This window comes from Aquarana catesbeiana, linkage group LG05, assembly GCF_042186555.1.
Source record: "Aquarana catesbeiana isolate 2022-GZ linkage group LG05, ASM4218655v1, whole genome shotgun sequence".
NCBI classification, from domain to species: Eukaryota; Metazoa; Chordata; class Amphibia; order Anura; family Ranidae; genus Aquarana; species Aquarana catesbeiana.
Genome location: NC_133328.1, coordinates 178,551,140 through 178,574,042, shown reverse-complemented (window position 1 = coordinate 178,574,042; position 22,903 = coordinate 178,551,140). Strand labels below are relative to the sequence as shown.

The window sequence follows — 22,903 nt, the reverse complement described above, 5'->3', positions numbered from 1 at the left end:
AATTTATCAAAATCAAGCTGGAAGTGGAGGTGTCAGCTTTGTTATCAGGATCTTTTGACATCATACTGCCAACTTAACTAGGCACCACAGTCCAATGGACAGGTGTTGAGGTGACCCTAAAGCTAGAGTCTTGGCCTCCTGGTGTCATCACACTAAAACTGCACACATTGTATTTATATGTTTGAATAGAGTTCTGCTTTAGAACTTTGATTTTAAACATATGTGAAGACCTTTCCCTAAACTGTTGACTTCACTGACATTTTTACATCCCATCAACAGAGTAATATCACAAAGAGTAATTTTCATCCTTATTTTCCCTATCCTTTGCCCACATTTGCATAGTTTTCTAACTTAAATAGCTTTTAGTTTTGCCATTCAAATTAATTTGCCTTTTAAAAATACACTGAATATTCACACATGGACAAAGCATGTTATAAACTGCATTATAATGTGATGGAACCCTTGAGTCTTGTATTTGAGACTCACAATATTACACTTACTAGTAGTTTTATGGAAGAATTGTATTGGGACTTGAGTGGCAAAATGAAGGCCCACGAACCCAAAATGCAGCATGTAGGATTTTTTCCCAACACACCAACATACAAACACATCATTAATAGACATTTTGTTGCCTTTGCTGGAAAATGTATCAAAAAGCAAGACAATGCAAACAAGCCCCAAATCAGCAATACCAGGTTCTGCCTGTCTATCTGCATTGAAAACCGGATAGGTGGCCATATCTTTTTAGACCCAGGGAAGTAATTTCTGGCTATTTGTTTTGTATCCTGTGCTCAAAACTAGATTTTCAAAATGTATTTCTTCATGCTATGTTTTGAAACCCAGCTCGTGACAGATTTTTTTTTCTAGTTTTAAATAGGAAGTGAGGAAAAGTAAACCCCTGGTCATGTTTTTATTTGACTGTGACTCCACTGGGGAGGTATCTCCTTGCTGCGTGTCTTCATTATCCCTAGAGAAGAATTAAGGGGAGCAAGGGAGGAAGGCACTGTACAAAACCTGAACAAGGCTTTAATCTTTCCACATTTGTGCTAGAAAATGTGTTTGTTGCTTTATACAGCCCTGCTGGTAAACTTTCCCCTTGTTCCTGTTACTACTTGTCAGTGGAAAAGGAGGAGAAAAAACACCTCCCCTAATAAGAACACATAGGGCTGGAACAAAAAGGAAGTAGTTTCATGTATGGGAGGGAAAGTGATGCCATGTGGTGAGCTGCACCCTTTTCATCACATGCATGCAGGCAATTATCTACTTATTTATCTCACAAAAGTGAGTACACCCCTCACATTTTTGTTAATATTTTATTATATCTTTTCATGTGATAACACTGAAGAAATTACACTTTGCTACAATGTAAAGTAGTGAGTGTACAGCTTGTATAACAGTGTAAATTTGCTGTCCCATCAAAATAACTCAAAACACAGCCATTAATGTCTAAACCGCTGGCAACAAAAGTGAGTACACCCCTAAGTCAAAATGTCCAAATTGGGCCCAAAGTGTCAATATTTAGTGTGGCTACCGTTATTTTCCAGCACTGCCTTAACCCTCTTGGGCATGGACTTCACCAGAGCTTCACTGGAGTCCTCTTCCACTCCTCCACGATGACATCACGGAGCTGGTGGATGTTCGAGATCTTGTGCTCTTCCACCTTCCATTTTTTCAGATCCTCAGAGAGTTCTTTGCCATGAGGTGCAATGTTAAACTTCCAGTGACCAGTAGGAGAGAGTGAGATCGATAACTCCAAATTTAACACACCTGCTCCCCATTCACACCTGAGACCTTGTAACGCCAACGAGTCACATGACACCGGGGAGGGAAAATGGCTAATTGGGCCCAATTTGGACATTTTCACTTAGGGGTGTACTCACTTTTGTTGCCTGCAATTTAGACATTAATGGCTGTGTGTTGAGTTATTTTGAGGGGACAGCAAATTTACTGTTATACAAGCTGTACACTCGCTACTTTACATTGTAGCAAAGTGTCATTTCTTCAGTGTTGTCACATGACTATAATATATATATATATATATATATATATATATATATATATATATATATATATATATATGTGTGTGTGTGTATATAAAAAAAATATTTACAAAAAATGTGAGGGGTGTACTCACTTTTGTGAGATACTGTACATATATTATTTTTTGTTGTTTTTGAATAAAGGTTATGTAGATATTTTTATTTATATATTTATTCTATATATTTAAGTCTGTGCAATAAAGTAAATGACAAGGTTTCTAAAACACACACACACCCTCTTTCTTCTCTGTACAGACTGAATTTTTACATTCTTATGCACCCACTCACAATCTACTACCCTGTGAAGTGGGCCTCCATTCCAATTCCCCCTGGTGGGCTCCAGGTACCCAGTCCAAAACCTGCATGCATGCCCTGTCTTTAATTTTACCTCTGGCCAGTCCTGCGCTATTCACAATCGGCGTAAAGAGACCGGCAGAAAACTTGCAGCAGGGGCACGCCCCACAATGTCACTGTGCACTTCCAAGTACACATGAAATCTGATTGTTGGACCTGGAGCTGCACAGTAATGCTGAGACAGCTGTGGTGGCACCTGGATTTGTCTCAGAAGACGATTGTGAGGGCATATCACAGAGAAGGGGGCACAGTCTGACATCTTCACGCTTGGCACTGGATGTTCTTGCCCCCTGGACTGGGGACTGCAAAAAAAAAAATCATCTCCAAGCTATTCAAAACTAAAGGAACGTTTTGACTGGGGTGTAGGCTAATTCAGGCAAGCAGAAGGGCTAAAAATTAAGGATGTTATAGCTACAGGGTTAATCCTTTCTTTTTGTATGTTGGTATGAGCTTGTCACAAATGTGTAATCTCAAATACAAGCATCTAACCACAAATGCTTATTGAACCTGCAGCTTCAGTTATGTGATGTTGTGCCCTTCAGAGAGCTTGAAAACATGGGAAAAGGTTTGTTGAATAAAAATACATAAGCTACCCGCTTACTTTACTGTCGCTTTTCAGTCTCTACCTTTTATAAGGAGCCTCCAACCTTATCATTTCTATGCTAAAATCTTTGCTTGACTCCAATTTTAGCAGCCTTTATATCTAATCAAGAATTGGTTAAAAATTTGGGAGCAATAATAAGTATCAGAAAATGTCTTCAATGGTCTGTAGAACAAAGAAATTGCAAACATGCTATGTAGCATACTTCTTTCCTGAAATAAATATAATATCTACTATAGCCCTTTTGTTTTTACTATAGTAAGATGACAGCATCTTTGCCACTAAAAAGTCTAAGGTTATAATTTAAACTATTATTATTCAGGAAAGAATTTTGCTAATCTGTTTTTCCTTTTTCTCACTAATCACACTTTGTCTTTACTATTCCATAATTGACAGGACGCAAAAAATATTTAGTTCTCCCCTAACTCAAACTAGATATATTTTACCTATGGATACCCAACTGCATAGAAACTTGCCTTGATGAGTTTCCAAAGAACCTCTATGCTCTGTTTTGGCTTCTGCATTATGGTCTGTTATTTAAATGAGCTTTTACTCTCTTTATATACAGTGGAATTAGCTTCAAGCCACTTAAAACATTAATGGCAATGTATTACCTACCTTCCTTTCATTACATCAGGAGTAAATTTCCACGTTCTTGTACATAATTGGTGCATCCAATACATGCTGCAGATAAGATGGAATCAACTTTAACCCTGGGGAAAAAGATTTGTCCCCTATAGCAATCAAATATTACTATACTTTTAAAGTGTACTGGTAAAATAATCAAGTAAAGAATAATTTCCACTGTCCATCAAGCTAGGTTTTGATATTCGGAATTCCATAAACTAACCCTTTTCATTTTTTCAGAAATCAAAGGGTTATAGGCGGACGGATCTGATTAAAATTGTGTTGATTGCTAAGGGTTACAGCACTTGGTTATACAGTGCCATTTGCTCTGATTTATTGAATAAACTATTTGGTGTCAATGAAAAAAGTTCTTTCCCCAACTATTAGTGTATTAATCAGCCCTGAAATTGTATCACGATAAAAAGCACCTATACTGCAGCTGATTTTGGACTTGCAGTTCCAAAGAATGCATGTTTTGTAATTAATATATTTTTGTGCTTACAGTCTGATTATAAGCATAAAATTATTTTTTTAATTGTTACATCTTTTAAAGATTTGACTTTGCGTTTGCTAAAAAAATCAGTAATAGATGTCTTATTGTCTTGTATTTAGTGTACCACCCTGGGAAATGCTTGTCTCAGACCAACTCTACATTCACATTTACTACTTGTCGGATCTTGCACCCATCTGATGAACTCACCCGTGTCACTCCAAGGTTAGTTATCACCTCTGTACAGGGTCTCTTAGTTTGACTTTCTTCTAAAAGTGTATCTTTGTTTCATGAGAAAAGTGATAGTCCGTACAGGCAAAGCAGGGGACTTAAAGTGTATGTAAAGTCAAACCTCTTTTTTTATTTATTTTTGGATAGAGTGTAAAAAGGTTAAACCTCTGTCAAGTTTTATTGCTAATATAAAAGATTTTTTTTTTTTTTTTTTTTTACAAAAAAGCTTAGGACATTACCTAAAAGCAAATCAAATTAAACTAGGAAAAAATAAAATTGTATAAACAATTAAAGCCTTTATTGTGCCAAAAAATAACAAAATTATGATGGCATACAAAAATTCTTGAACTGTCTCTAAGATAATTAAATCAGAACTATACTGCATCTGAGCACCACAAATCAAAAACCGCTATTTTATTAATTTTTAATATTCAAACCCACCCACCCATCCATGTCTCCATGCTTTATTTTTCTGAGAAATCACTTTGAACCCCCCCCCCCGGCATTTCTGCCAGTGGCCATCTTAAAAGACAAGTATGGAGGGTTTTTTTTCCCGAATCATACTTACCTAGGTGGATGTAGCATCGATTCAATGCCGCACCTGTCCCCTGCCGGCTCTAACACTGAGAACTGAGCGATCAACCGCTGCCGATCGCTTGGTTCTCAGGGCTTCCTGAGTAGAGAGCTGGTGACTGTCAGTCACTGCTGTCTGCTCTGCACACACCCCTCGCTTACTGGAGCACTGGGCTGTGAAGGGGGGGTCGCTTGCTGAGAGGCTGAGCCGGGTGCCTGTCCAGGCATGTCACAATCTTGCCCAAGCCTGGACCAGCTCTGTGACATCAGTTGACAGTGGGCTTCAGCCTGCTGTCTGATGAAAACTGTTCACAGGAGTTCAGAACAAACTGCAGTCCTGTGATCCCTAGGAGAAGTACAGCCAAACAAGCTTTGGCTATACTTCTCCTTTAAGTATTCATCTTCCCTTAGTTTAGGCATGTAGGCAGGAAGGTGTACATAGCTGAGAAAACCCCTCCTGAAGACTCCTGGGATGTATAACATTATTTGCCTAGGCATGGAAACCAGGAAGTAACTGAAGAAATGTAAAACAAAAAAACTTTAAAAAAGGTGAATTTAATATACTTTCCTATCTATTTACTAATGCTAGCAGCATGAGGATTAAGAGAGAAGTTCCACTTTAAAGCAGTATTAAACCCAAGAAGCTTTTTCTAAAAAATTCTGTTATATCATATTTCATTTTGAAGGGGGTGTGGCCAGTGGAGTAGCGTTGGCTGAGGCCATCACATACATCCACATGCATTTTGCTGGGTGAGCGGTGTCCTACACTTTTACACTGGCATTTCTGGGTGGCATTCCTAGCTATATATTTTGGTAGTGGGCTTGAGAATGTTTTTCTTCGAAGCTACAAAAACCTCAGATTATTAGTATATGTTTGCCGACTGGTGATACTTCTCTCTCTGTTTGTCCTGGTGATGATTATCTCTGGTACAGAAACTGGAAGTGAGGGGAAATCTTCTAATGGGGAAACCTGTTCTAGTAAAGAGGGAATTCCCCCTCTCTTTAAGTAGACCTTCTCTTGCTTCCATGTCTCCAAGTTAGTAAGTAAAGCAAAATCTCCCAGATGGGACACAGACAAAAAAAAAACTGACATGGGTCCAAAGCTGGCCATACACTCTTAAAATGTTTTTTTCATTCAGCGCCAGCCTCAAAGAAGACAAAATAAACGTAACAGATTCCTCCATCTACATTATACAGCATGGATGGATGAATTTCGCTCTGCTCCTATTGTATTGTAGTCACAGTTTGGTTAAAAATTTTCTGTTTGGCTTCGTTGTTTTTTGTTTTTTTTTAATTGAAAGATATCTGGTGAAAGGAGAGTGACAGGGAGGGCTACCCACATAGCAGATTTTGGCTGGTTCATCAGTAATTTCCATGTAGTGAGGTGCATTACACCCATTCTTTCTTAATAGGCTAGCTAATTCATTTCTCCTAAATGCAGAAAAACTGTCACGGTTAGGTACATTATGATTGGGTAGTATAGGCTCTAAAGAATTCTCTGCTCTATCCAAAATGTAGAGAAAAACATTTGGCATTACATGCACTTTTATTTGCTCTTGATTTAAAATCTATGGGAGAGCTTGAACACAATACACTGAGCGACTGTCTGTAACACAGGATTAACGCATAGAATATTGTTTATCCTTGCAAATACGAAATAGAATGTGGATTTAGACCACCAATGTATGTTAATGTAAACTTAGCAGCTGCCTAACCAGAAGTGGTTCTTTACAGGTCATTTGATGGAGAGGAAGAAAGCACTTTATACCAGGTTTTTCTAAGAGAAGCTATAGGGCAAACTCTGTGACTGAGCATTACAGGGGGTGAGCAGTACTACTTAGTGGAGTTTGTTGACTGTTGAAACACAGAAGTTGAGATGCCAGTGTGTGTGATACAAGATAACCTTAATGATTGACAGTGTCCTAACACAACTAAGAATCCAAAATGCTCACAGGTTCATTGGCATGTTGTCTTGCTAGACTGATTCCCATCAACTAAACTACTGAATTATTATTAACAGAAAAGAAAAATAATTTTAAAGGAAAGTTGTCTTAGCATTTTAATTTACAATAATAAAATAAACACATTTTACTTTGCATATGTAGTATGTGTAATTTTCATGAGTGTATAACTGATTAACTTGCCTGTTAACTTGGCATAGCTTTTTTTTCCGTTGCATGCATAGGCTCATTTTTTCACTTTTATTTTGTTCATTTATTACAGGTATTTATGTATCACACTAAATGTACGCAACACTTTACATATATTGGACACTCAATCAGTCCCTTTCATGTATACTTGGGCCAATTTAGACAGAAGCCAGTTAAACTACCATTGTTTTTTCAAAGTGTGGGAGGAAACCAAATTACCCAAAAGAACCCCACTCATGGACAGGAAAAACCTGCAAACTCCATGCAGGTCGTGTCATTGTTGGGATTTAAACCAATGACCCTAGTGCTGCTGCAAGGTAGAGCTGCTAACCACTGAGCCACTGTACGTCCCTGTTACAAGTAAATTAGTTAACAAAGTTGGAAAAAAATACGTTAATTTCTTTCGCTGCTGGTGCAGAGCTGACAAAATAAATTTCACTATGTGATCAATGGCAAAAATGGTTCACAGTAGACACTTATCCCCAAGACTAGCTACTGGTTGGGCTCAGAACATCTGTATACTATTCAGTATACAAATACAAGAGGGTGCCTCCATCTAGGTGTAGAGATTTATTAAAGAGAATAAAAGACAATAAAAATGCACTCACTAGTTAAAAGTGGATCAAGGCAGGTCATAAACCTATATAGACCTCCATAGGATCACCATGATTCTGCAGAGCTCTACAAGCGAGTGGCTGGCTGAAGCAGAGTTCGGCTGGGAAGCTGTTGGTGGAAGTACAGCTGTCAGGCATGGTTTATGATGAGCCTTGATCCACTTTTAACTAGTAAGTACATTTTTATTGTATTTTATACTTTTTAACACATCACTACACATAGATGGAAGTGGCCTCTAGTGTTTGTTTCTTTCTCGAACATTACGGAACACAGAGCCTCAGTAATTACTGATGGGTTATATAGGTATCACTGGTGATTGGACACTGGCACACCCTAACCAGGAAGTTCAACCCCCTATATAATCCCTCCCCTTGCAGGGATACCTCAGTTTTTACGCCAGTGTCTATGGCACAAATCTGCAAGGCCGCAACCTGGTCTTCAGTCCATACATTCACCAGATTCTATCAGGTGCATGTGAGAAGGAATGAGGATATCGCCTTTGGGCGTGGTGTGCTGCAGGCAGCGGTACAGGGTCCTCAGGTCTGATTGCACCCTACTTGGTTGTGGTTTCCCCCCCCCCCCCCCCTCAGATAGCATTGCTCTGGGACATCCCATCAGTTATTACTGAGGCTCTGTGTCCCGTGATGTTCGAGAAAGAAAATAGGATTTTTTAAGACAGCTTACCTGTAAAATCCTTTTTTTTTCCATGGACACCACGGGATACAAAGGTCCCGCCCCTCTTCTAATACACTATATTGCTTGGCTACAAAACTAGGTATCCCTGCAAGGGGAGGGATTATATAGGGGGTTGAAGTTCCTGGTTAGGGTGTGCCAGTGTCCAATCACCAGTGATATCTATATAACCCATCAGTAATTACTGAGGCTCTTTGTCCCGTGATGTCCATCGAAAGAAAAGGATTTTACAGGTAAGCTGTCTTAAAAAATCCTATTTTTACAGTGCATCTGGAAAGTATTCACAGCACTTCACTTTTTCCCCTTTTTTTATTCAAAAAGTTCACACTAGTGCAGGTACAATTTGACCTGATTTACAATGCGATTATTTAGTGCAACTTAGTTGTGTTTTTGATACTGCTGCATTTTTTGGTAGGGGGTGGAGACTGAATGCTGGTTGTTAAGGAGCCTTAACAATCCAAAAGAGTGTTACCGCAATATGCGTTTTTGGTGCACTTCTGTTTAAGTCTATGGGGTCAAAATTGCGCTGCAATTGCACCATAGCAGCACCAAACCCTTTTCCAAAAAAAAATGCACCATTCTGTGCTGCTTGATTTGAACGGGCACCATAGAGAATAACATGATTTTCATTGTCATGCAATTCTCTGTGAAATATTTAATAAATATCATCAATTTAAATTAATATTAATTTAGTGTTGGCCATTATTGGCACCTTTAGTGCAAGAAAAAATGCAGTCTGTTGTCTCTAACCATCTCTTGTATCATGTCCTCAGTCTCTAACCATCTGATACAGGAGATGGTCAGAGACTGCAGACATGATACAGGAGATTGGTCAAATAAAGAAAGTGAAAAAATGGACTTTCCAGGCACCAATCATAAGAAATAAACAATACATTTTTATTAACAATTAATACATAGAGATAAAAAAAAATTAAAATACTGCAGTATGACTACAGTAACGGTTAGACCTCTCCAATATTGGTCATAGATGTCAGAAACATTTCATAATAGACGTGTGACTAAACTATTGTAATAATCAATTAAGCTCTACATGTTTTGCGAAAATCGCTTCTTCGGGAGCTTTATATAAATTCTAAGGAGAGAAAGAGACACTCAATAATTATAACAAAATAGAATTATATATAATATAATAGGTAAGCAAGTAGACTCAAGATATGCAAGGAGCACCAAGACTGCTCCCAGGAGCAGTAGGACCCATAGCATGCAAAGTGCGCAACGGGCAATATGTGGGGGCGTGCCAAGTAGAAAAAATATGGACATGTGTCTATATAGATGCACCAAAGAAAAAGAGTGCAATACCTAGATTATGTAGGCCTTAAGGAAAAAGGAAAATAAACTATGCAAGACAGTGATGCAACCACGCCCAAATCAAAATAGTATTGTGCATTAGAAAGCACAGGAGAAAACCCAAGGAGATTTGCATCATAAGGGAGTCATTTAGAGTGTATCGCTACAATTAGAAGCACATAAAGCACAAAGAGGGTCAGATCAGCGCCATCTCTAGAGACAGGACTTTTCAGATGACTTACTGGAGACATTCCTAATAGTGCCATCAAACACTAAGTAGAAACAATAGGTACATACCCAGCCAGGTAGGATTATAGAGTACAAGTGGGTCCAGAGAGGGATTGCAAAATTGGAAGTGGTTGCCATGATATAATGCTACGATTAGTGCCTTGTATACACAACCTAATCAGGTGTGCGGTACGAGACTTCCGCATCACCTGACCCGGCCGTGACAGGGTGTGCGCGCATCACCGCCTGGTCGCGAATTTGCAGTCCGCATAAGCGGCGATCAGCAAACGAGACCAGGTGGGGTGAGCGCCCCAGTGGGAGACAGAGAACTGGGAGCTCCCCCCCAGTGGAGACTCCAGGTGTTGCAGTGCAAAGATGCATGCACTGCATAGCTCAGAGTGGAAATGACCTGTGGCTAATAGATGGAAAAACAGCAACCCGGGTGGCAACTAAAGGGCGAGGCCCAGCTTCCCTCTCTGGACCCACTTGTACTCTATAATCCTACCTGGCTGGGTATGTACCTATTATTTCTACTTAGTGTTTGATGGCACTGTTAGGACTTTTCAGATGACTTACTGGAGACATTCCTATCTCTAGAGATGGCGCGGATCTGACCCTCTTTGTGCTTTATGTGCTTCTAATTGTAGCGATACACTCTAAATGACTCCCTTATGATGCAAATCTCCTTGGGTTTAGTATTGGTCCAGTTTATTGACACTGGCATTACCTTTTTATACTGAGTATGACTATCAGGTGAGACTAATTTTTATCAGTCATACTTTGTGAACTGCTCTCTCCTAGAGCCATTCACAGTCTGACTTTTATATTTCATAGCTGGCATATATTTGCCACTAAGCACAGTTAAAGCCAAAACTGAAGATCCCTGTTATATGCCACAGATATAATCTACAATTACTCATTGTTCATTCCAAGGTAGGCATAGATAGGACCCTGTGCTTTCTAATGCACAATACTATTTTGATTTGGGCGTGGTTGCCTCACTGTCTTGCATAGTTTATATTCCTTTTTCCTTATGCCTATATAATCTAGGTATTGCACTCTTTTTCTTAGGTGCATCTATATAGACGCATGTCCATATTTTTTCTACTTGGCACGCCCTCACATATTGCCCATTGCGCAGTTTGCATGCTGTGGGTCCTACTGCTCCTGGGTGCAGTCTTGGTGCTCCTCGCATATCTTGAGACTACTTACTTACCTATTATTATATTATATATAGTTCTATTTTGTTATAATTATTGATTGTCTCTTTCTCCCCTTAGAATTTATATAAAGATCCTGAAGAAGCGAATTTCACGAAACATGTAGAGCTTAAATTGATTATTACAATAGTTTAGTCACACATGTCTATTATGACATGTTTCTAACATCTATGACCAATATTGGAGAGGTCTAACTGTTACTGTAGTAATACTGCAGTATTTTAATTTTTTTTTTATGCCTATATATTAATTGTTTAGAAAAACGTATTGTTTATTTCTTATGATTGGTGCCTGGAAAGTCCATTTTTTCACTTTCTTTATTTGACCAATTGACGTTTAGGACGGCACTGCGCTACCTTAAGCTCCCACAGTTCCACCCTGTGTTGGTGCTTTGTTAACTCTTTGATACATGATACAGGAGATGGTCAGAGACTGCAGACATGATACAGGAGATGGTCAGAGACTGAAGACATGATACAGGAGATGGTCAGAGACTGCAGACATGATACAGGAGATGGTCAGAGACTGCAGACATGATACAGGAGATGGTCAGAGACTGCAGACATGATACAGGAGATGGTCAGAGACTGCAGACATGATACAAGAGATTAATGCAGCCTCACCAGTGTCCGTCATATGCAGCCTACCTGTGCCCGTCATATGCAGCCTGCCTGTGCCCGTCATATGCAGCCTGCTGTGCCCATCATGCAGCTTGCCTGTGCCCATCAGATGCAGCCTGCCTGTGCCCATCGGATGCAGCTTGCATGTGCGTGTCATGCATCCTGCCAGTGTCTGTGGATGCAGCCTCACCAGTGCCCATCATGCAGCCCGTGCAATTCAGCTCTGTGACACACAGAGACCGCCACTCTGTGGGAGGGAGGATGGAGGACTGGGGCGAGCAAGGATGACACCCCCGCAATGAGCGGCACCAAGGGCTGGGCCCCGCCCCAATTACGGCTCTATTATCGGCAATATTTTCCTTTCGGCAATGTGCCGAAAACACCATTTTCTGCGTTTTTTTTTTGGCTGCCAAAATTTCGGTACATCCCTAATTGTAAGGTGTGAGGGTCATGTCTGTGGGATACAAGACAGGAAGATACTGTAGTAATGAAGAAAAGAGATCATGTTGTAAGACTAAGATTTAAAGGAGAAGTCCAGCCTGGGCTCGTTTGGATGGGCTTCTCCCAAAGGTCACAGGAGTGCAATTTGTTTGGCACTCCTGTGACCCGTTTCCAGCAGAGAGCGGTCTGAAGTCGGCTCTCTGCTGATGTCACACAGATCAGTCAAGGCACCACGTCATCCAACTTCTGAAGTCTGGATCCGCCTGGTACCTGTACTGATGGCAGTCTCAGCCTTGCAGCGAGCCGCTGTGACAGCCGCTTCCCACCCCTCCACAGCTCAGCGCTCCAGTGAGCGTGGAGGAGCAGAGCAGGAAAGCTGCTGATTGACAGTCAGCAGCTCTCTGCTCGGGGAGCCGAGAGAACTGAGCCATCGGCGATGTTCGATGGCTCGGTTCTCAGTGCAGAGACGCCGGGGGACAGATGCAGCATCGGAGCGATGCTGCATCCACCTAGGTAAGTATGAATTTGGGAAAAAAGCAAAACCCATACTTCTCCTTTAATCATCTCAAGTTAAGAAGAGGAATCTTTTGATGAAGTTGCACAAGTGGAAGGAACCAACCTTTGTGGAATGAAGGAGATGGCTGTATTTAGGACAACACCAAGACAGAGTTTTCAGCGGATTGAATAGCAGTCTTAAATCAGGAAGGGAGAGAAAAGACAGATTACAAGGAAAAACTTTTTATTTGGTCACTTTTTTAAGTACAGCCTCTGCCTCAGTGTTCAGTATGTATGAAAGAACATAAATGAGGTGTTCAGTTATGCTGAATGCCATTAAATGACCTATAGCACCAACAGGAGTATAACTTGTAGCAACATAGGAAAAACACCACTTGCCCTCACTGACGATTCTTAAATATGCTGCTGCACATGGTCATGCTTGCCAACACTTCTCTCACAGTGGAGGAGTATTGACTGAGGAATATACCAACAAGCGCCAAAATCCTCTTCTCCAATCTTTATATTAGGATGATATGCAAGGTATAAAAATGGCTAGTTTTGGGTTTATGCCTCATCTGGCCTTCCCTTAAAACAAAAGTGATTGGTTAAAGGAAACCAATATGAGAAGACTATTAAAAGATGCTGGGGGTGCTGTAGTCTACCTCTTCCAAGATCCGCTGGAATGCATGCACAGCAATCAATCATTGTTATTGGCAGGAGAACTTTTTGCATGGTTAGGACATTGGTAGGTCTAAGGAAAGATGTTACTGTGGTGTGTTTAAACATATTTACAGCATGGCCTTGCAAATATATATTGCAATTTTGAATAAATCCATAGTTTATCTTCAGTATAATTGTAAAAAGTGAATGCTAAAGGAAATAGCAAGAGTGACCACATGAAGTGAAAATTGGTCTGCCGGTAAACATTTGTTCTGTCTAATTAGACTGTAGGTGGCTAGTGACAGAACAAGGAAAGATGAATTGTTACTTCCATTTGTGTTAAAGTATTCCTAAACCCAGGAACAACACTGTAATATATTGCAGCTTGCTAGTCTTTAGATGTTTTATTTTTTCAAGCTATTTTCCTGAACAAGCAGAAAATACCTATGGATCACGCTATAGATACAGTGTCATATTTTTTGTGGGCCAACCCCCCCCCCCCCCCATTACTATGTAATGGTGTCAAACAAAGTCAGACATGTTTGAAGTCCAGCCTAGAGGACAACCATTGCTCCCTCTGTACGTACTGATGAATGAATGTAGCAGCTCAGGGACAGGAGGTGTAAAATTTGTGGGATAACTATATGAAAATAAAGGAAAAAAGCCTGCAAAGAAGAAAATAAATGTAAGAACATAATCTAAGGCAGGTGTGCCCAACCTTTTTGAAGAGCGGGGGCCACTTAAGCGATTTGGTAACAGGTAGCGGGCCACAATGAGCTGAGCGGGAGGATGACAGGCCTGGTCTACACTATTGGCCCTCCAATCAGTCCAGATGGAAGGGGATGGATCCCCTTCTGTTTTTGTTTTTGTTTTTTGTTTTTTTAGTGGATCGGATTGGATGTAGGCATGCTTTAATGGACACAAGTCCACCATAGAGGTGAATGGAGGGTCCGATTGGGTTCGCCTGAAAAATGGACAGGTGGACTCGATCGGACTGATCATGTGAAAGGAGCCTAAGGCTGCTTTCATACTGTGCACTGTGGTTTACCCGCACTGCGGATGCAGCACAGTGCACCTGTGGCTTTCCTTCGGATTAGCTGCACTTTGCTATAGAATTTTGTTACTGTATATCCTGCAGGTGTGGTGCACTTTCTGAAAGTGGACCAAAACTCCTGCATTCAGGAGATTTGGTGCTCTTTCAGAAAGCACACCAAACCCACAGGTAACAACAGAAGCCTATGGCTTAGTGCAGATACTGCGCTGCACTTGCAGATCAGTTTGAAAGCAGCCCTGAGTAACCAGTGCAGAACTAGAACAGATATGCTCATTGCGATGTGATTTTACTACAAATAAAAAAAATTACCTTTAAACACAATCTTCACTTCAGGAATAACCCTGTAGGTATCGCTGACTGTTGCTGTCAGAGGCAGAGTGCATTTGGTATCACTCCGCCTGTGACACAAGCCAGCACTATACAGGAAGCATCAGCTCTGCTTGCGACTGCAGCTGCTTGCTTCCTCTACCGCTGGCTCCATTCTCATCACTGATGCTCTAGGATGGCAGGTCAGGGACACGCAATCTGGGCTTGCCAATCTGCCAGAGCTGGAGGTTGCGGGCCACATCAGAGGGCCAGCGATTGGGCCCCCTGATCGAAGGACTGATAAGCTGCAGTATATTATATTGTTTGCATGTTTAGAGACCTTTTAACCACTTCAGCCCCGGAAGTTTTGGCTGCTCAATGACCAGGCCATTTTTTGCAATACGGCGCGGTCGTGCAACGTTGTACCCGAACAAAAAGATTACTGTGTAAATGTCACTGGCAGGGAAGGGGTTAACACTAGGGGGCGATCAGGGGGTTAACTATGTTCCCTAGGTGTGTTCTTACTGCAGGGGGGCTGGGACTGTTTGGAGGAAAGAGAGATCGGTGTTCATACTCCCCTGAAAGAACCGGGATCTGTGTGTTTACACACACAGATCCCGGTTCTCGCTCTGTCACGAGCGATCGTGGGTGCCCGGCGGTCATCGCGCCCACCGGGCACACGCTGCGGACGCCCCTAGTGGCCAAAAGGCAAAGCAACGTAAGGTAACGTTGTTTCACCCAGCCGTGCCATTCTGCGGCAGTAAAACTGCAGCGGCTGGTCGGTACATTTACTTATGAAAATTGTAGGAGTCTTCCATACTTGGTTTAGCATGATGTGTGTGTCTTGATTGCTATTTTGATCATTTCTAAAGAGCAAAGAACCTTTTGTCATTCAGTGACATTTTCTGTCATATTTTGTGGCATGTCATTGAGTAAAATTAGCTGGGTTAGATTAAAATAAAATAAGTTAGAAATTTCATTTTTAGTTCAATGTATACATACTTGCACATGTCAGAACAATATGTAATGCTTAGTGGATTCTGATCACTTTTTTGTATTAAGCTTTCATTTTTGTTTTCTTTTTCAGGCTTATGTATTTTATTTGTAGTGTATTGTAACAGTTCATCTTTTTATTGTACTCTGCAGCCTTAATGCAACACCCACTCCAGCTTCTGTCATCTTCAGCAATCTCAAACCAACGCCAGCAAGCACACCCTGCACACCTCGACGTTTGAGCTTGGCCGAGTCTTTTACCAACCTAAGAGATTCAACAACCACTATGAGCACATCTTTAGGACTGGTAAGGCTGTTGAAAGAGCGAGGCATTTCAGCAGCTATGTACAACCCCCAAAGCTGGGACAGGGCTGGAAAGGTTTCTTTTATGAATCAATCGCTTCCAAAAATGGCTGTTATACCTTCCACGCCTCCAAATTCACCTATGCAGACGCCAAGCTCTTCTCCTCCTTCCATAGATTTTAAATGCACCAGCCCACCTTACGATACCTTCCTGGCTTCGAAGCCTGCCAGCTCCATCCTGAAGGAAGTGAGGGAGAAAAAAAACATAAGAAGTAGTGAATGTCAAACTGATGTCTCTGTCTCCAACCTTAATTTGGTGGATAAAGTGAAACAATTTGGAATTGCCAAAGTCTCAGGACCATCACAGGCATCTGCTGTTTGCGAAAGCCACAGGCCTATTATGTGTGGCGCACAGGGACCAATGCAAGCATATGTTCCTGAAGGCCTTATACCAGAAGGTCTGCCTTTAAATTACCCTGCTGTTACAAGTGGCATACAGCTGAACACTGGAATTCGTAGGAATCGGAGCTTCCCAACAATGGTAGGATCTAGTATGCAGATGAAAGCACCATCAACATTGACACCAGGCATCCTAATGGGAGCCAAGTTACCAAAACAGACAAGCTTACGATGAGAAAAAGCCCAACATTGGCAACCATATGAATGGTCTCAAAAGCTGATCATTAGCTGTGCTTATATTGTGAACTCCTGCATCCAACGGTTATCTATGGGGCTATGACTTCCTTTGAATTGCCACCTCTCCCTTATTTCCTTTAGCTCATACTGACAAATCATCGTTGTGCCTAGATGAGAAGTGGGGACTAAACTTTGTATAAATCTGTAGATAAAGAGCATATTGCAACTAAATTAATTTTGCCAACTGAAAGTGGTGATTTACGGATGTTGCTGTAATATTGTAGATACTGATTACTATACTGTACAATAAATGAATCGGGCAGGTGGGGTACTGTATGCACTGACTTTAATGGACTTCTACAGGATAGAATGCAAAAATAGTTTTAGTATTAAATCAAGTTTTGGACTGACCAAGGTTTTTAATTTATGTAAAAGGAAATTTAACCCAAACACAGGTGTGAGGTATCCTTGGGTATGTTAAGAAGTTTCCTTTGTTTTTGTTTAATGATGCAATAAATCAATATCCTTTTTGTAAGGTCTTAAAAAATTTACCATTGCAACTATAGAGGCTGAATACCAACAAAATTGCTAAAATGTGACTGGCATTTCACAATATAATTTTCTGTCAAATATTTTAATTAAAGAGGTAAAAAAAGAACTTACTTAAAGGGTAACTTCATCTAGTTAGTTAAGGCAGCCATTTTGTGAACTGATCTGCTTGCCCAATCGGTTCCTTATGAATTAAGGGCACCAGTATTGTTTCAGTGCATAAAATGGCTCCCAGCACTTCTGTAGGTATCGTGTACAATAATAGCGATATACAATACATATTTTTGAAAGCTGCATTGGCCAATGGTATGTTTCTCTGTTGGCGCAGTGGACTACTTTGCAATCATATCACACAAGTTCTGCACATTCTGTTTTATTATTAGTTATTCTCACTGTGCACTAGAACCTATTTTGGATATCAGGAACAAAAAGGGATTGGTAGGACACAAAATAAACATAAGACTGTGCTGTCAATAAACTTAAATACTTGAAATGTAATCCTGTAAAGCGAGCTATTTATTGTTGGCTGATGAAGGAACTTGTTTTTTATGTTTGTTAAAGAAGGTCAATATTATATAAAGTTAGTAAATTTTCCAAAAAAAAACCAATTCTGAAAAATCTTAAGAGCACTAACTGTATTGTTTTTGTTTTAGGTCACTTGCATTTTAAACTTTTTTTTTTTTTTTTTTTTAGATGGTCTTAATCACATATTTTTTTTAATGCACACTAGGCCATTCAATAAAGTTATAGTCCACTACATCTCCATTTGTTGCTTTATTTTTTGTGTTCTAATTTACTTGTCTTTGTTTTAAATTGCACCAAAACTTTTCTAAAAGCATTTTTTCAGATATCCAAAGATCTTCTGCTTCAGGATGAACAACACTGGGTATATCTAAAAATGATTTTCTAAAGTGTACTAAGTTGAATGGACTACACTATATATGCATTCGCAAGCTTTCAGTTCATTTAATGTGCAGCCAGAATGTAGCCCTGGTAGTATTGGCACTAAATCGGTCAGAAAACCTTCAGTTTACATTAAAGAGCTGCTTTTAAAATTATTAAATGGTGATGTAAAAGTACCTATAGCTGCAGGGAGAATACAATATTACAATATTTGACATAATTATATCTTTATTAACCGCTCCAGCCCCGGAAGATTTTACCCCCTTCCTGATCAATTTTTACAATTTGGCACTGCGTCACTTTAAGTGACAATTACGCGATCGTTCAACGCTGTACCCAAATGAAATTTGCGTCCTTTTCTTCCCACAAATAGAGTTTTCTTTTGGTGGTATTTGATCACCTCTGCAGTTTTTATTTTTTGCGCTATTAACAAAAAAATAGCGACAATTTTGAAAAAAAACAAACAATGTTTTAGACTTTTTGCTATAATACATATACTCAAAGTTTTAAAAAAATGAAAATTCTTCATCAGTTTAGGCCAATATATATTCTTCTACATATTTTTGATAAAAAAAATCGCAATAAGCATATATTGATTGGTTTGCGCAAAAGTTATAGCGTCTGCAAACTATGGGAAAGATTTATGGCAGCTTATTATTATTTATTTTTTTACTAGTAATGACGGTGATCTGCGATTTTTAATGGTATTGCGATGGACAGATCGGGAGAGCCATTGTGCCGCAGTATATCTGCGTGACATGGTTGGCAAGTGGTTAAAAGGCCTGTGATTTTGTGTTCCCTGCCACATTACACCAAAAATTATGGCCATGTTCTTCTAGGAGTTCCCTACACAAGAGAACAAATTGGTTTGAAAAATGTTTGAAAGTGCAACTTTGACCGAAAGTTGTTTTGGGAAGGGTTAGAAACTGTGCCAGTTTTCTTTTGTTTTGTGAGGCTCTATTGGGAAGATTTCTCTTCACTTCCTGCTCTGGTAACAACATTTTTACCAAGGCAGGAAATGAGGGAACATTTTTAAATGGGATACAGTAGGGTTGCAACGATACTACTTTTTTAAGACTGAGTACAAGTACCAATACTTTTTTCCAAGTACTCGCGGATACCGATACTTTTTTTAATGTCATGTGACAGTGGTACTAATATGCAGCACTGATGGGCACTAATGAGACATCGACCGGAGGAGCACAGAGGGGAGCTGGAGGAGGATACAGGGGAAAGTCAGGGGTGATCGGAGCCCTTTTGTGGCTTTCAATAAAGCAGCTGAAAGCTGCGGAGGGGAGAGGAGGAGAAGCGGCTGTCAGCTGCTTTATTGAAACCCACACAGAGAGCTCGGTGATTATAACTTCCCCTGCCGCCGCACCGATCACCTCTAACTTTCCCCTGTATCCTCCTCCAGCTTCCCTCTGTGCTCCTCTGTGGGCTCCTCCGGTCAATGTCTCATCAGTGCTGCATATTAGTGCCACTGTCACATGACATTAAAAAAAGTATTGGTAATGGGTATCAGCGAGTACTTTAAAAAAGTATCGGTACTTGTACTGTCTTAACAAAGTGGTATCGGTGCAATCTACTGTATCCCATTTAGAAATGTTCCCTCATTTCCTGCCTTGGTAACAATGCTGTTACCAGAGCAGGAGGTGAAAAGAAATCTTCCCAACAGAGCCTCACAAAACAGAAAACTGGAACACGTTCTCCTGCAAATACTCGGTATCAGTACCGATACTAGTATCGGTATCGGTGCAACCCTAGGATACAGCACCACCACCTCACAGATTAATTAAAACCTGGTGTTCCAGCCTTCTAGAGTCTAGACCAGGGATATGCAATTAGCAGACTTCCAGATGTTGCAGAACTACAAGTCCCATGAGGAAAAGCAAGACTCTGACAGCCACAAGCATGACACTCAGAGGCAGAGGTATGATGGGACTTGTAGTTTTGCAACAGCTGGAGGTCAGGTAATTGCATATCTCTGGTCTAGACCAATGTTTCTCAACTCCAGTCCTCAAGTACCCCCCCCCCCTCAAAAGGTCATATTTTCAGGATTTTCCTCACATTAAACAGCTGTGATAATTACTAAAGCAGTGGAACTGATCAAATCACCTGTGCAAAATAATGGATAGCCTGAAAACATGACCTGTTAGGGGTACTTGAGGAATGGAGTTGAGAAACATTGTTCTGGACAAATTTGTAACTTGGGAAGGAAGTGAGGGTAGAGGTAGTAGTGACATCCTAGTAGAGATCGTAAAACCTCCCGACCAAAAAAAATGGCTAAGGACGCACTTGAAGGCTGGATTCACACTACTGCATTATGGTAACTCACGTTATGCATGTTGTTGCATCACATTCCTATTTCATTTGGAATGGTACTACAACATACCTGCGTAACCATACACTGTAAGACCGGCCATACACGGTTCGAACCTTGGCCAGTTCAGCAGGACCATGATGCCAACCGTTATTGGGCAGGCTGAATGTACCAAGCTGATCGATCAACTTGGTTACCACCAGCCTACCAGATTCTTTTTCAATTATCGCTAGCGGCCTGCTATTGCTGTCACTCTCATCCCCTGGTGGGGACGGCTTCCCCCACCTCGACGTTTGCTCGGCAGGAGGTGTTCTCCTGTCAACTCTGTGTTGATGAGGGAATTGTACAAATTTCTTTCCTGCAACCTGTGGTTGCAGGGAAGAAATTCACACTGTGTATGGCCTGCCTAATGCACAACAGTGAATTATGCTATATTGGAAAAAATACTGCAGCACTTTTTTTGTCTGCTCTGATGTATTGGTCGCCCATTTAAAATTAGTAGACTGCCTTAATGCAACACCCATTAAACAGTAACTCCACTTTTGTTAAGGGATTAAAAAACAACCCCCTTTGGGTGATCAGTGTACATTGCAGACATTTTAACAGACTTTGTTTTAGGGTCCTACCTGTTTCTGCATCTGAATCTAAATGGGAGTGCCTTTTTATTATTATTAATCTGATTCACTTGCAGTCTTTTAACCACTTCAATACCAGGCACTTTCACCCATTCCTGCCCAGGACAATTTTGAGCTTTCAGTGCTGTCGCAATTTGAATGACAATTGTGCAGTCATACAACACTGTACCCAAACTAAATTTTTATCATTTTCATCCCCCAAATAGAGATTTCTTTTGGTGGTATTTGATCACCTCTGCGTTTCTTATTTTTTGCTAAACAAACTAAAAAAGACCGACATTTTTGAAAAAAAAAAGTTTTTCTTCGTTTGTTATAAAATTTTGTTTTCTCCTTCACCGACGGGCACTGATGAGTCAGCACTGATGAGACGGCACCGATGGGCACTGATGAGTTGGCACTGATGAGGAGGCATTGATATGTAGAATTGATGGGCACTGATAGGCAGCACTGATGGGCACCGATAGGTGGCACTGATGTGCAGCACTGATGGGCACTGACAGGCAGCACTGATGGGCAATGACAGGTGGCACTGATGGGCACTGACAGGTGGCACTGATGGGCACTGACAGGCGACATTGATGGGCACTGACCGGCGGCACTGATTGGCACTGACAGGTGGCATTGATGGACACTAATAGATGGCACTGTTTGGGCAGGTACTGACAGGTGTTAATGCTGGGCACTGATTGGCACTGTGATGGACATTGATTGGCACTATGGTGGGCACTGATTTGCACTGTGGTGGGCACTGATTGGCACTTTATTGGGCACTGGCAGGGGGTTATAATGGAGCAGTGACTGGGCACCGATTGGCAGCTTATGGGTACATTTGATGGGGGCTGTGCTGATAATCAATGTGCTGATTATCAGCACAGACCCCCCTTTGACAGGGAGAGCCGCCGATCAGCTCTCCCTGTCAGCGCGAATCGAGGAATGCCGTTTACCGGCACTTCCTGGTTCACGCGATGATCGGCTGTGATTGGTCACAGCTGATTAGGTGGTAAGAAGCCTCTGTCAGAGACTTCTTATCAAGATCGGAGATGCAGTGTGTCAGACCGACACGCTGTGCACCCCTGCGGGCGCGCGCCACCATGTTTTTCTGCTGGACGTCATATGAAGCCCAGTCAGGATAACAGAACCACTTCCCAGATGTCAATCTGTTATAGGCCAGACGGTAAGTGGTTAATAAGAGTTGCAGTGTCAGCATCCTTCTAGAAGTGATTAAAACTTTGGGAGTATCTCACCAAAAATGTTGTTACAGAGGATATCTAACATCTGTCTTGCATCTTAGTGCAGACTTCTGGAAAAATCTGTGAGAAAACTGATAATCTAAAGATTGAAAAGGAAAGGTAATTTTTAATAACATTAAATTACAATATGGCTTGTGTAGCAATTGTATATGCTTTTTTTTATTTGCTCATTTGTTTCCCACAGAAGCGGAGTTACTATTTAAGGCACATCATAAAGTGTGTAAACACAATACACCAGAACAGACAGATATAAATAGGCCCTAAATAAATAAAAAATTTTTAGTTGTGATAACGTCCCAAAACTTTTACATATCTGTCCATGAATGTTAAAAAAAATATAAAAAGGAAAAAAAAAGCCCTTGCATAAACCAACCACTAATTTTATTTGCACCTAGTTTGTTTTTCCTCATTTATATTCAGGTGTAGTTGGCATGCATGCATAGCATCCATAGGGATCATTCTTTATCATTTGACAGTGGAAGGCAGAGCAGATTTAAAGTGATTGTAAGGTCTCATTTTTTTTTCTATAAAAATAATAAACATGTCATACTTACCTGCCCTGTTGTAGTGGATTTGCACAGAGCAACCCAGATCCTCCTCTTCTCG

General features: G+C 40.7%; 1 protein-coding gene across 11 annotated transcripts in view; it reads left to right on the top strand.

Annotated features, from left to right (window-relative positions):
• The window catches only part of TRAK1 (trafficking kinesin protein 1), a 234,172-nt gene extending 216,234 nt beyond the window's left edge, over window positions 1-17,938 (top strand). For 6 of the 11 annotated variants that reach the window (XM_073630396.1, XM_073630387.1, XM_073630393.1 and 3 more), the window contains 2 exons: window positions 4,234-4,336; window positions 15,855-17,938. In XM_073630396.1, the coding sequence (XP_073486497.1) occupies window positions 4,234-4,336; window positions 15,855-16,638 (887 nt within the window). In that variant the 3' untranslated portion in view covers window positions 16,639-17,938. Of the gene's footprint in view, window positions 1-4,233; window positions 4,337-6,649; window positions 6,739-15,854 lie in introns of all 11 variants that reach the window. The other 5 variants (XM_073630394.1, XM_073630392.1, XM_073630390.1 and 2 more) reach the window with 3 other exon arrangements.
• The last annotated feature ends 4,965 nt before the right edge of the window (window positions 17,939-22,903 follow it).